We start from the raw sequence: 12,490 nt of genomic DNA, 5'->3' as shown, positions 1-12,490 counted from the left end.
GGGCGGGGCAGGTGGGAGGACTCTAGGCCCAGCCTTGTCTCCCACCTGCAGGTGACCTGCTGACCGAGGCACCTGGTACCAAGCCCCCGGCAGACAGCCTGATGTGCAGTGGGTGAGCTCTGCCCCCAAGCTCAGTACTGGGGAGGGAACGACCTCGGGCGAGGCCTGTGCTGCCCTACATAGCCAGTCAGGTGCTGGGGACAGGCCAAGGCTGCTGTACCCACTGCGGGCGGTGGGGGCCTGCGGCGGGCGGGCTGCTTGTGGCTTGAAGGCACCTCCCTGCCTTCTGCTCCCAGGAGCTCGCTGGTGGCCTCTGCTGGCCTGGAGAGCCGCGGCCGGACCCCGTCTCCACCCCCTCCCTGCGGCAGCTCCCCCAGCCCCTCGGGGTAAGCAGGGGATGTTGTGGGCTTTCGGCCTGCCCCCTCGGATCTGGTGAGCCGCAGGCTCCACTAGGTGGTCCAGCAACAGGGATTATAGTGGGAGGGGCATTGGCAGAGGGTGGGAAGGGAGGGAGCCAGCCCAGGACCCTGCAGGATCCCCCGTGTCACAACCCAGGCCCAGGGCCCCCTCTGCTGCTACTGCCTCCCAGACTGGGTGCAGACGGTGTCCAGGTGTGCAGGGCCAGCGCGGTTCTGGGGCCACAGCCTCAGTGCTGGCGCAGGCGGAAGGCGGGAGCGGCCTCTCAGCCTTGGCGGGTGGCCCGGTGTGGTCTCTCCTGGGAGGTCTGGGCCTGGGTGCCTCCTGGGCTGTCTCCGTGACCCGCCCTCTCCCACCACAGCCGGGCTGGCCCGTTCTCCAGCAGCAGATACGGAGCCTCCGTCCCCATCCCAGTCCCCACGCAGGTGCACAACTACCAGCGCATTGAGCAGAACCTGCAGTCGCCCACCCAGTGCCAGGTGCCCCGGTGAGTGCCGCTGGGGAGGAGCACGGCCGTCATGAGTGCCGTTTTGCAGGTTGCTCACTGCACAGCTCTGTGCCTCCATTTGCCTTGTTGACAGCATGGAGTTCTAGGATTATCTTGACAGTTTTCTGATCATCAGTGAAGTGTCTAAAGTTTACAAAACCAGTGTCGATTTGGTATATTTCAGCAGGCAGAGATAAACGACAGGAGGGAGGGGCCCCTTTTCTGTAACTCACAGAAGACTGTGGGCCAGTGGTGGTCCTGGCAGGACCTGTGACCTCATGCTGGGGGCGTCCTGAGTGACAGGGGGGCTCCACACAGCTGGCTGTCACTCTGGGGAGGAATATTGAAGGCTCCTCCTCCCCAAGTCCATGGGGGTGCCCCTTGGATGAGTGCAACCAGTGGGTGACCCACCTGGCAGCGCCATGGCCTGTCCTGGGTGTGGCACGAGGCCGGGGGCCAGGCTGCTGGGCCTCACCCTCCCATCCTTAGGTCCTCTGCCATCCACAGATCGGGCAGCACCAGCCCTCTGGGCTTTCCCCGGGCCAGCCCGTCACCCCCAGCCCACATGGAACATGGAGCCGTGCTGGCCAGGAAGACATCCCTGGGTGGGGGCCGGCCCTACACACCATCTCCGCAAGGTGGGCCCAGCTTCTGGGGTCTGGGAGGCATCTCCAGGGTGGGGGGTGCCACTTCTGTCCCAGCCTGTCATTAATCCCTCTTTCCCCCCAGTTGGGACCATCCCCGAGCGGCCGGGCTGGAGCGGTACACCCTCTCTACAGGGAGCAGAGATGCGGGCCAGCAGGTCTCCTCGGCCAGGTAGGTGTAGCCTGGGTGTGTACAGTACTCACACCTCTGATCCCAGCACTTTGGGAGGCTAAGAGAGGAGAGGACTGCTTGAGGTTGGGAGTTTGAAACCAGCCTAGGCCACATAACCAGGCCTGGTCTCCACCAAAATATAATTATTTAAGTAAGGTATATAAGTGGAGTTTCCCAAGTGCAGACTGGGCTGTAGGGGATGACTCCCTCCTCATGGGCCGTGTGAGCTTGGACAGGCTTCCCGGCCCCCCACGCCTGTGGCCTCAGGGATGGAGACCAGGCGGCCTCTCTGGGCGGGCTGGGGGTCAGGATAAGAGAAAGGGATCTGGAAACCTCGCCCCAGTGGCGGCTGGGTCCTAGTGGTGGTGGGTGTGCCTGGGCGACTGCTGGTCCCGCATGTGGTAACGTGGCCCGCCCATCCCAGGTTCCTCTGCACCCGAGCACTCCCCGCGCACCTCTGGGCTGGGCTGCCGCCTGCACAGCGCCCCCAACCTGTCTGACCTGCACGGCGCCCGTCCCAAGCTGCCAAAACCCCCCACGGACCCACTGGGCATGGCCTTCAGCCCTGCGCAGGCCAGCCCCCCTCCAGCCCACGGACTGCAGTCCTGCCGGACCGTGCGTGGCTCGCCCAAGCTGCCCGACTTCCTGCAGCGGAACCCCCTGCCCCCTATCCTGGGCTCCCCCACCAAGGTAACAGGTGTCTGGGCCTGGATTCCTGGGAAGGAAATGGGTAGAAGGGGCCAGACCCAGAAAAGACTCAGGTGGGTGGCTGTGCACAAAACCCGTCAGTCCCACCCAGGCCCACACTCTGGCCGTGTCAGGGCTGCCTGCTGGCCACTGTCCCCCAAGCGGGTATCAGGGCTGGGGACAGGGTCTCAGCACTGCCTGCTCCCCTAGGCCATGCCCTTGTTCGACTTCCCCAAGACCCCCAGCTCCCAGAACCTGCTTGCCCTGCTGGCCCGGCAGGGCATGGTGGTGACGCCCCCTCGGAACCGGACACTGCCTGACTTCTCGGAGGTGGGGCCTTTCCAGGCTCAACCACTGGGCCCTGGCTTGCGACCTGGCGAGGACCTGAAGGGCCCCTTTGGCCGGTGAGTGGGGGGTGGGTCACAGATGGAGCTGCCCTGCCTGTGCAGCTGGGAGCTCTGGGGGGTAGAAGAGAAAGGCCTGGGCCCACCTGGCTGGCCCTGCCACCCCACCCAAGCAGCTGTGATCTCAGTTTTGGTGCCCCTTCCATGAAACAGACAAACGTGCCTTGCCAGGTGGCTGAGGATGGTGGCCCCGTGCATGTCTGAGTCTGGTTAGGGTGTAGGATGGTGGCCTGTGTGTGTGTGGTTGGGGTGGAAGATGGTGGCCATGTGTCTGGTGGGGATGGAGAACGGTGGCCGTGTGTCTGTGTCTGGTCAGAGTGTGAGAGGGTCCCCCATGGCTCCGTCCCCACCCACCACCCCCTCCCGGCAGGTCCTGCAGCACCAGCCGGCTCACCGACCTGCTTCTGAAGGCCGCCTTTGGGACGCAGGCCCTGGACTCGGGCAGCACCGACAGCCTGCAGGAGAAGCCCATGGAGATTGGTGCGGGTGGGCTGGGGTGGCATGTGGTTGGGGTTTGGGGAGCTCCGGAGCCACCCAGGACAGGCCCCTGAGTCCCCTTCTTCCCCAGCGCCCTCTGCTGGCTTCGGAGGGAGCCTGCACCCGGGAGGCCGCGCCAGCGCCAGCAGCCCTGCCCCGGTGGTCTTCACCGTGGGCTCCCCCCCAAGCGGGACCACGCCCCCCCAGGGCCCCCGCGCCAGGATGTTCTCAGGTGAGAGCTACCTCTCTGGGCTGGCGGCACCCTGGGTGGTGGTCCTTGACTCGGCCGGACTCCCCCTGGGAGCTGGACGTGCTCTGTGCCTGCTCTCGGGCACCCCTCGTGGCCACTGGTGCCCCAGCACCCTCAGGCCAGGATGGTGGCTGGGACGCCAGCCGTGCTGCCAGGAAAGACCAGCTAGTTCTGGTCAGGAGCCCTGCTTGGGGTCCTGGGCTTATACAGGCCTCTCAGACAGGCGTGCCCTCAGGCCCTGAGTGTCCTGCAGGCAGCTCTGGGCCCTGGCCTGGCTGGGTACCCTGTGGGTTTTGCTTGGTGAGGCGTGGCTGTGGGGGTCCTGTCACCTACACTGGGAGAGTTGTGGGCCACCTGCCTGCTGCGAGGCTCACCCTGGGACACAGCAGCACCTGGGCCGCCCCCCACCCCCTGCCCAGCTGTCTTCCCTCTGGGGCAAATCTGGGCGTGGCTTGGAGCCTAGGTGATCCCTTTGATGGGTACCGAGGCCTTGTCCGAGGCGGGGAGCTGGGGGAGGCATGGCCGGGGACCTGAGGCTGAGCGGGTCCAGTATCCTGGGCGCCCTGGCTGGCCCTGTGGCCCTTGTTGGGTATAGACCAAGGTGCTTGGGCGTGCAGGTCCTAAGCTATGTGCTTCCTGGTACCCCTCACCCACTCTCCCCACAGTGGGCTCCTCAGGCTCCCTGAGCTCTGTCGGTGCCTCCTCTACCCGCCACCTGGTGCCTGGGGCCTGCAGCGAGGTGGCCCCAGAGTTCCCTGCCCCTGGCCACTGCTGCAGCTTTGCTGATCCCCTTGCTGCCAACCTGGAGGGTGCCGTGACCTTCGAGGCCCCTGACCTCCCCGAGGAGACCCTTATGGAGGTGAGGACGGGTGTGAGGTGGTTTCTGTCCCAGCTGGACGTGTGTTCCCCAACCCCCAGCTTTCCCTAAGCCCCCTGCTCCCTGAGTCCCCCTTGCCCCCTGACCTTGGTGCCCTCCGGCCCCTGACTTCCTGGCCCTTCCCACTCCCCCGGCCCCTGGCCATTCCTGGCCCATCCCAACCCCATCCCTACCCCGCAGCAAGAGCACACAGAGATCCTGCACAGCCTTCGCTTCACGCTGCTGTTTGTCCAGCACGTCCTGGAGATCGCGGCCCTGAAGGGCAGCGCCAGCGAGGTGGCCGAGGGCCCCGAGCACCAGCTGCAGGAGAGCGTGGTGGCCGACCAGATCAGCCTGCTGAGCCGCGAGTGGGGGTGGGTGCCCAGCCAGGGCTGGTGGGGGCGGGTGGCGCCGCAGCACCTCCTCTAACCCGCCCGCCACCCCCAGCTTCGCAGAGCAGCTGGTGCTGTACCTGAAGGTGGCCGAGCTGCTGTCCTCGGGCCTTCAGACCGCCATCGACCAGATCCGGGCTGGCAGGCTCTGCCTGTCGTCGACCGTCAAGCAAGGTGAGCTGCGGGTGCTGGGTGTAGCCGGCCCATTGCCCAGAGAGGGCAAAGGGAGGCCCCGGTAGGCAGGGGAGCCAGAGAGGGCAGTGCAAAGGCCCTGGGCCTGGGGGTTGAGCCTGGCCACAGACTGAGGGACCCGGAAGGCCCAGCAGCCATGGTGACACGGAGGGACGTGCTGCCCCACCCCACGCCCGCATTTGGCTCCCTCTCCTATACACAGACACGCCCTCCACGCCGGCTGCGCTGGGTGGTCTGAGCAGCCAGCCCTGCCAGTGGCGTCTTCCCCACATGACCCCCTGTGTCTGCCTGCAGTGGTGCGTAGGCTCAACGAGCTGTATAAGGCCAGCGTGGTGTCCTGCCAGGGCCTGAGCCTGCGGCTGCAGCGCTTTTTCCTGGACAAGCAGCGGCTCTTGGACCGCATCCACAGCGTCAGTGCCGAGAAGCTCATCTTCAGCCATGCCGTGCAGATGGTACGTGGCAGGTGGTCCCTCTGGCTGCGTGTCCCTGCCCCCACTCCTCCGGAAGCACTCAGGAGCTGCAGCTCAGCCTGGCCCGCTCAGTATTGTATGCGTCCAGCCAGCAGGGATCCCAGCCAAGTCCCTCCCTGAGACTCAGTTTCCTTAACTGTCCAACAAGAGACCAGGCCTCAGGCCTCTCGGGCAAGTTGCCCTCCGGAGGCGCCGTCTCAGGCAGCCCGACTCAAAGTGCAGTCCGCTCACCTTGGCCTCCCGTAGTGCTGGGATTGTAGGTGTGAGCCACCGTTCCTGGTCCTTTTTTTTTTTAAGTCAGGGTCTCACTCTGTCACCCAGAATGGAAGGCAGTGGCACGATCTTGGCTCACTATAGCCTTGACCTCCTGGGCTCAGGTGATCCTCCTGCCTCAGTCTCCTGAGTAGCTGGGACTGTAAGCACATGCCACCATGCCTAACTAATTTGGTTTTTTTGCAGAGTCTTGCTGTATTGCCCAGGCTAGTCTCAAACTCCTGGGCTCAAGTGATCCCCTCTCCTCAGCCTCCCAGAGTGTTAGGATCATAGGCAATAGCCACTGCGATTAGCTGGTACCTTCCCAATCTCCCCTTTTTAAAATTTAAATTTTAGGCTGAGCTTGGTGGCTCAGCCTGTAATCCGAGCACTTTGGGAGGCCGAGGTGAGTGGATTGCCTGAGCCTGCGGGTTCAAGACCAGCCTGGACAACTTGGCGTGAGACCTCATCTGTACAATAAATTAAAAAAATTAGCTGGGTGTGGTAGTGTGCCCCTGTAGTTCCGGTTACTTGGAAGGCTGAGGTAGAAGGATGGCTGGAGCCTTGTCGGTCGATGCTGGGGTGACTGTGAGTGTGCCACTGCCCTCTAGCCTGGGTGACAGAGTAAGACTCTGACTCAGAAAAAGACTAGAGGGCAGTGGCATGCTCTCAGCCACCTCAGACTCAACCTGCTGGACTTAGGCGATTCTTTCACCTCAGGTTTCCAAGTAGCTGGAACTAGAGGCACGTGCCACCACGCCTGGCTAATTTTTTGATTTATTGTAGAGGGTGGGGGGTCTCACCAAGTTGCCCAGGCTGGTCTTGAACCTGTGGGCTCAGGTAATCCTCTCACCTCGGCCTCCCAAAGTGCTGGGATTATAGGTGTGAGCCAACATACCCGGCCCATGCCCCCTTTTTTAAAGAAAAATTTACACATGTAAAAACCCCCAGTAAATACTCGGGGCACGTTGTCTTCTCCTCTGCACTCCCCCAGGCAGGAGCAGCCACAGGTGGCAGGAGCGACCCTGACCGGGCAGCACCAAGCTCTCTGGCACCCTGTGCTGCTGTCTGCATCCAGCCTGTGTCTGCCAGGGCAGTGTTTGCTCAGCAGCCGGACCCAGCCTCTGCTTGTCCCGCAGGTACAGTCGGCTGCACTGGACGAGATGTTCCAGCACCGCGAGGGCTGTGTGCCACGCTACCACAAGGCCCTGCTGCTTCTGGAGGGGCTGCAGCACCTTCTGTCGGACCAGGCCGACATCGAGAACATCGCCAAGTGTAAGTGTGCGGGCTGGGTGGGAGGCCGGGGCCAGGGCTGGGGGCTGGGGTGGCCCTCACCGCTTCTCCTTCCACAGGCAAGCTGTGCATCGAGCGGAGACTCTCGGCCCTGCTGAGCGGCATCTGTGCCTGACCTCTGGGCAGCTCGCAGGCAGGGGCTGAGCCGCCAGGTACCCTGGCCACATGGTTGGGGTGGCCCCCTGCTGGGCTGTAGGACACCCGTGCGGTGGTCTCAGCTCCTCCCCCTCCGGCTGCCTCCCACAGCAGGCTCAGGCGCCAAGGGATGGCAGGTAGGTATCTGGGCACCCACTGTCCCTGAGATCTGTGCCAGCCCCCAGGACAGGCTAGGCCCCAACAGCGCCGCCAGCTTGAAGCCAAAGCAAGCTCCTCAGCCAGACCTGCCCGCCTGCTACCCGGGAGCAGGCCTCTGGCTTCATATCCAGGACCCTCTCCCTCTGAGACCACCCACCCAGCTTTGTAAATCACCTGAGCACTTTATGCAGAGACACGAGACCCTCACCTCGCCGTGGACCGCCGGGAAGTGACCCTGGCATGACCACGGTGTCTGTACATACACGAATACACACGTGCACACATAGACAGCCTGGCGCGCTGGGGCCAGCTGCCGGTGTCGACCTCAGAGGCCGTCCGCCCAGAGGGTGACACAGTGCTGGGTCTCAGTGTCTTCAGGGCCGGGCAGCATGGGACTCCGTGCGTGCTAAGCCCAGAACACGTAATCATTCACACTTTATTCCTAAAATGTGTCTTATTTTTATGCAGCTTATTTTTTCTTTAAAGGAGAAAACTCTTAGGTGTTTAAGAAATGGTTTTGGGACATTGGGCCGGGCAGGGGGTATGTGGCGGGTGGGAGGCTTTCGGGCCTTCTGCCTGCACCTGTGCCATCCTCTGCCGGCCTGTCCTGTGTGGCCACCGGGCGGACGGACAGGTGGGGATGAACACTGTGCAGAGATGCGCCCCTCGTGGTGGCCACGCCTGCCCTGCCCCTGCCTCCTGGGGCGCCGATGGGGTCTGCCGAGAGCCCTGCCTGCCCAGCCCTCAGCTCGGCCCCGTCTGGATCTACTTGAACGAATCCCAAGTCCGCAGGAGGCAGCGGTGGGTCCGTGTCCCCGGCAGGGACCCAAGGTCATCACCACATACACAGATGCACACACGTGTGTTTTCTTCGCAATACTTGAAATATTGCCACTGTGCTTGGACTTGAGGAAAGCAAGCCGTGACTCCTTACCTTGATGGCTTTATCCCCTGCTGCGCCGTGTTAGTATTTATTGCTCTACGGGCGACTGGAACTCTCGGCCACTGGGAGCTGTTGCTGTGGGCTGTACCTAGCATCTGGCCCCACTGCTCCGGTGGCAGCCACGTGTGTCCCGCATGTGTGTGTGTCCGGAGCAGGTCCTGGGTGCCTGACTCGAACGCTTCTCCTGGGTGTATGTTCTCAGTGAGACCGTGGTCAGCCCCTTGTCTATTTTAAAACGAATTTTGTGTGGTTTCCCCCTTTTGCGTTACGTTGTGTAATAGCAACTAAAGGAATAAACCTTTGGAATTGTTGGGTTGGCGTCGCCACTGGTCTTGGTTGGCTCGTCCCTGTATTCAGGGGTCTGTCATTTCCTTTCCTGGATGTGGACACCAGTGGGCATAGGTGCAGGAGGCCACAGTAGCCGGGCACAGCGTCAGGAGCACTCCCGGGGCAGGGGCTGGGGTGTCCAGGGCTGCAGTGCCCTTTCCCAGCCAGCAGGAAACTGCTCACAGCAGGCCAGGGGCCCTTTGAGGGGTGAGTAGAAGGGGACTCAGTCAGACATTTGGGGGGCTTCCAGTGCAGCGTGGCCTCTGTGTTTGACTCTCCATTGCATGGCTGCCTCATGCCTGTCTCCTTGTAGAAATGTCCGAATCCTTGGCCCATTTCTGAGTTGGTTGGTTTCCCTTTTACTGTAGGGGTGTAGGAATTACAGCTTTTAAACTACGTGGTGTTTTTATTAAATAAAAATAACTCACTAAAAGCTAACCAGAGTACTAGAGATGGAAGTTCACCAAGAGGTTGGCTAGAGGAAGTGGAAGGTGGAGATCTTGAAAGTCTGAGTCCTGGAGGGGCGGCTTCCACACGCTTCCTCAGACAGGAAGAGCCGTACCCAGGGTGTGTGGGAGAGGTGGCATGTTGATGACGTGAAGAAATGCACAAACATTTCATACATAAGCCTTACCACGAGCACAGCATTTTGTTGGTGTCAAATGAGTAGACTTTTTTTTTTTTTTACAGAGATGGGGGTCTTGCTACGTTGCCCAGGTTAGTCTTGAACTCCTGGCCTCAAGCAATCCTCCTACCTCCGCCTCGATGCACTAGGATTACAGGCGTGAGCCACTGCATCCAGCAGGCAGATTTCATTTCTTAGAGCAGTTGTCAATTTATGGAGAAACTCAGCAGAAAGTACAGACAAGCCTCACATACCCCATCGCCCTGTTAGCACATGGCACCAGGGTGGTGCACCTGCTGCTGCTGTTGAGCCAGTATGAATACTTTATTGTTAATGTTTTCATCGTGGGCACTTTTCTTTTGAGTCCAGGTCTCAGTGTCGCCCAGGCTGGAGGGCAGTGGCACATTATGGCTCAGTGCAACCTTGGCCTGCTGGACTCAGGCCAATCCTGCCTCAGCCTCCTGAGTAGCTGGGACTACAGACATGCACCACCATGCCCGGCTAATTTTTAAATTTTTGTTTATTTTTATTTTTAGTTGGAGTCTCACTCTGTTGCCCAGGCTGAAGTGCAGTGGTACACTCATGGCCACCGCGGGCTTAACCTGCTGGGCTCAGGTGATTCTTCTGCATCAGCCTTCCAAGTAGCATGTGTCACCATACCCAGCTAATTTTTTGATTTATTGTAGAGTTGAGGTCTCACCAAGTTGCCCAGTCTGATCTTGAACCCGTGGACTCGGGCAGTCCTCTCACCTCTGGCTCCCAAAGTGCTGGGATTATAGGCGTCAGCCACCACACCCGGCCTTTTATTTTTTGTAGAGATGAGATCTCATTATGTTGCCCAGGCTGGTCCAACTCCTGGCCTCAGGCGATCCTCCCCTCTTGGCCTCCCACTTCAAATGCCAGAGATACGAGCTGGGCACAGTGGCTCACCCTGTGATCCCAGCATTTTGTGGAGGCTTAAGCAGGAGGATTGCTTGAGGCCAGGAGTTGGGGACCAGCCTGGGCAACATAATGAGACCTTGTCTCTACAAAATCAGTGAATGAAAATTAAGAGAAATTGTGGGAGGGTTCGCCCCCCCAACAGCCTCTCCCCTGCACTTGGCATGTCTAGGGGTAGGGGTCTTGCCGAGGCCAGGTCCCAGCACTTTCACCACCACAGAGCTGCAGCCCTCGAGTACCTGTTGCAACCCAAGTGCCTGTTGCAACCCCTAGGCTTCAGTTTACCCTCCATGTGAGCTGGGCCACCAGGTGGCACGGGAAGGCAGGAGCAGGCGCAGAGGGTATGAAGCGAAGCTGAGACTTGAGTGCTCCTCTATCTTGGTTGGCTGTCACTTAGCGTGACCCCTGTCCCCCTTCTAGCAGAAGCCTGAGGGGACAGGGTCACCTGGGTGGGTGGAGTGGGGTGGGGACCCCTTGCCAAGGCTAGACCAGAGTCTCCACTCACACAGGCTCTGCTGGTTGGGCTGGGCGATCGCTCTTGTAGGAGTGCTCCAGTGTCCTGGGCCATACACCCATGGCTGCTCACAGCATCCGGGTCCCCGCCATGTGGTCCCCAGGCCGGGTAGCCACACGTCCAGAGCTGCAGACCCCGAGAGCCAGCAGGGGCGACTCCCTGCAGTCGCCTTGGGTAGGAGGGTGAAGGACAATGGGGTCATCAGCCAGCGCAGGGGATCCTCCTCCAGGGCGTGGCCGGTGCTTCCTTGCGCCGCTGGGGCCAGGGTGGGGGTGGGGAGAGCTGGCTTAGGGGTCACTCGGCACGTGGGCTGCCCTCATGTTTCCTCCTGGCCTGGCCACCGCCCAGCACACCCGTGGGTGCTCCTTGGAGAAGGCGTCTGGTCGAGTCCCTTGGGGGCCACCACACAGCCAGAGCCAAGTCCTCCCATGGCCCCCAAGGCCCACACCCGGCCAGCGCCTCTGACCTCACTCCCACCACGTCCTCCGTCCCTGCATATCTTTGTGGCTTCTCAGCTTGCAGGCTGGCATCCCAGCCCTGCCTGCTCCCATCCTACAGGAAGAGGCCAGCCAAGGGGTGGGGGCCACTGCACATCTGCCTGTGGCCTTTTCACCGGCTGTGTCCCCTGCATGGGACACACTCCCCCAGACACCGCAGGACTCACTCGCTCCCCATGTTCAAGCTTGCGGTGGGCTGAGCCGCGGCCCCCAGAGACATAGTCTTGAGGTGGGAAGCGGGGGGGTGACCTGGGGGCCTGGCATTCTCATGTGACTCCGTGAGGAATGGGCACGGGTGGGAGGAAGGCAACGTGGACGGTGCAGAACTGCGGCTGTGCCTCCAGGGACCCAGCAGGAGGCACTTCTGGTGGCTGGAAAAGGCAAGAAGCCCGGAGGCTCAGAGGAAACCCCACCAGGCCCCTGGGAGGGAGACGGAGACCAACAGGATTTGCTCACGTGGCTTTAAGCTGCTGTCCTGGTGGCCATTGGCCAGGGCCACCACAGGATATGGGCAGGAAGTGCCACTCCAGCCTCAGCCTCTCAGGAGGCTTTGGGGGCCAGTCCCACCCCAGGCCTGTCCAAGATCCAGGTCTGGCATCTACAGACTGTGCCCCTTCCTGCGAGCAAGGGCTCAGCCTGCTTAGCCCTCCAAGACCTGCAGTCCCTCTAGACCAGCCTTGGGACCCCGGGCCTGACGCCACGGCAGGTCCACCCTCCAGGCTGCAGGATATGGGGGGCAGCACAGGGATGCACAGGTGTGTCCATGGGGCACCTTCCGGTTTAGGGTGGAGCAAAGGGACAGGAGTGGGCCTCAAGCTGGGGCCAGGTGCCGTGCTCCTGATGCCATCTGTTCTGGACCTCAGGAGACCTAAGCATGCCTGGCTTCCCCAGTCAGACAAGTGCATCTGTCAATAGCGGAGAATTCGGCCAGGCTCGGCGGCTCAGCCTGTAATCCCAGCACTTTGGGAGGCCGAGGTGAGGGAATTGCCTGAGCCCGTGGGTTCGCGACCCATCTGGGCAACTTGGTGAGACTTCGTCCCTACAATAAATCAAAAAAATTAGCTGGGCGTGGTAGCGCGCGCCTAATAGTTCCAGCTACTTGGAAGGCTGAGGCAGAAGGATCGCTGGAGCCCAGCAGGTCGAGGCTGCGGTGGCCGGGAGCGGCCGCTGCCCTCCAGCCTAGGCGACAGAGTGAGATTCCAACTCAAAAAAGGTACATTGAATTCTCCGTTGAATTCAGCTAATTTTTGATTTATTATAGAGACAAGGTCTCACCAAGTTGTCTGGGCTGGTCTCGAGCCCGTGGGCTCAGGCAGTCCACTTGCCTCGGCCTCCCAAAGTGCTGGGATTACAGGCTG

General features: G+C 61.3%; 2 protein-coding genes across 2 annotated transcripts in view; both read left to right on the top strand.

Annotated features, from left to right (window-relative positions):
• The window catches only part of ULK1 (unc-51 like autophagy activating kinase 1), a gene marked incomplete at its 5' end in the record, with an annotated part of 31,963 nt that extends 23,420 nt beyond the window's left edge, over positions 1 to 8,543 (top strand). The window contains 15 exons of the mRNA XM_008063402.2: positions 52 to 112; positions 297 to 386; positions 779 to 904; positions 1,412 to 1,542; positions 1,634 to 1,720; positions 2,145 to 2,410; positions 2,618 to 2,811; positions 3,182 to 3,291; positions 3,380 to 3,520; positions 4,204 to 4,397; positions 4,596 to 4,768; positions 4,842 to 4,960; positions 5,273 to 5,430; positions 6,840 to 6,975; positions 7,053 to 8,543. Of these exons, the coding sequence (XP_008061593.2) occupies positions 52 to 112; positions 297 to 386; positions 779 to 904; positions 1,412 to 1,542; positions 1,634 to 1,720; positions 2,145 to 2,410; positions 2,618 to 2,811; positions 3,182 to 3,291; positions 3,380 to 3,520; positions 4,204 to 4,397; positions 4,596 to 4,768; positions 4,842 to 4,960; positions 5,273 to 5,430; positions 6,840 to 6,975; positions 7,053 to 7,108 (2,042 nt within the window). The remainder of the gene's footprint in view (positions 1 to 51; positions 113 to 296; positions 387 to 778; positions 905 to 1,411; positions 1,543 to 1,633; positions 1,721 to 2,144; positions 2,411 to 2,617; positions 2,812 to 3,181; positions 3,292 to 3,379; positions 3,521 to 4,203; positions 4,398 to 4,595; positions 4,769 to 4,841; positions 4,961 to 5,272; positions 5,431 to 6,839; positions 6,976 to 7,052) is intronic.
• A 2,152-nt stretch (positions 8,544 to 10,695) lies between these two features.
• The window catches only part of PUS1 (pseudouridylate synthase 1), a 19,031-nt gene continuing 17,236 nt past the window's right edge, over positions 10,696 to 12,490 (top strand). The window contains exon 1 of the mRNA XM_008063396.2: positions 10,696 to 10,809. Coding sequence (XP_008061587.2) covers positions 10,696 to 10,809 — 114 coding nt within the window. The remainder of the gene's footprint in view (positions 10,810 to 12,490) is intronic.

Source organism: Carlito syrichta, unplaced genomic scaffold, assembly GCF_000164805.1.
Source record: "Carlito syrichta isolate Samal-C Ts95f unplaced genomic scaffold, Tarsius_syrichta-2.0.1 Scaffold306821, whole genome shotgun sequence".
Classification (NCBI taxonomy): Eukaryota; Metazoa; Chordata; class Mammalia; order Primates; family Tarsiidae; genus Carlito; species Carlito syrichta.
The sequence above is the reverse complement of the archived record's forward strand: the minus strand, read 5'-3'. Positions and strand labels throughout refer to the sequence as shown.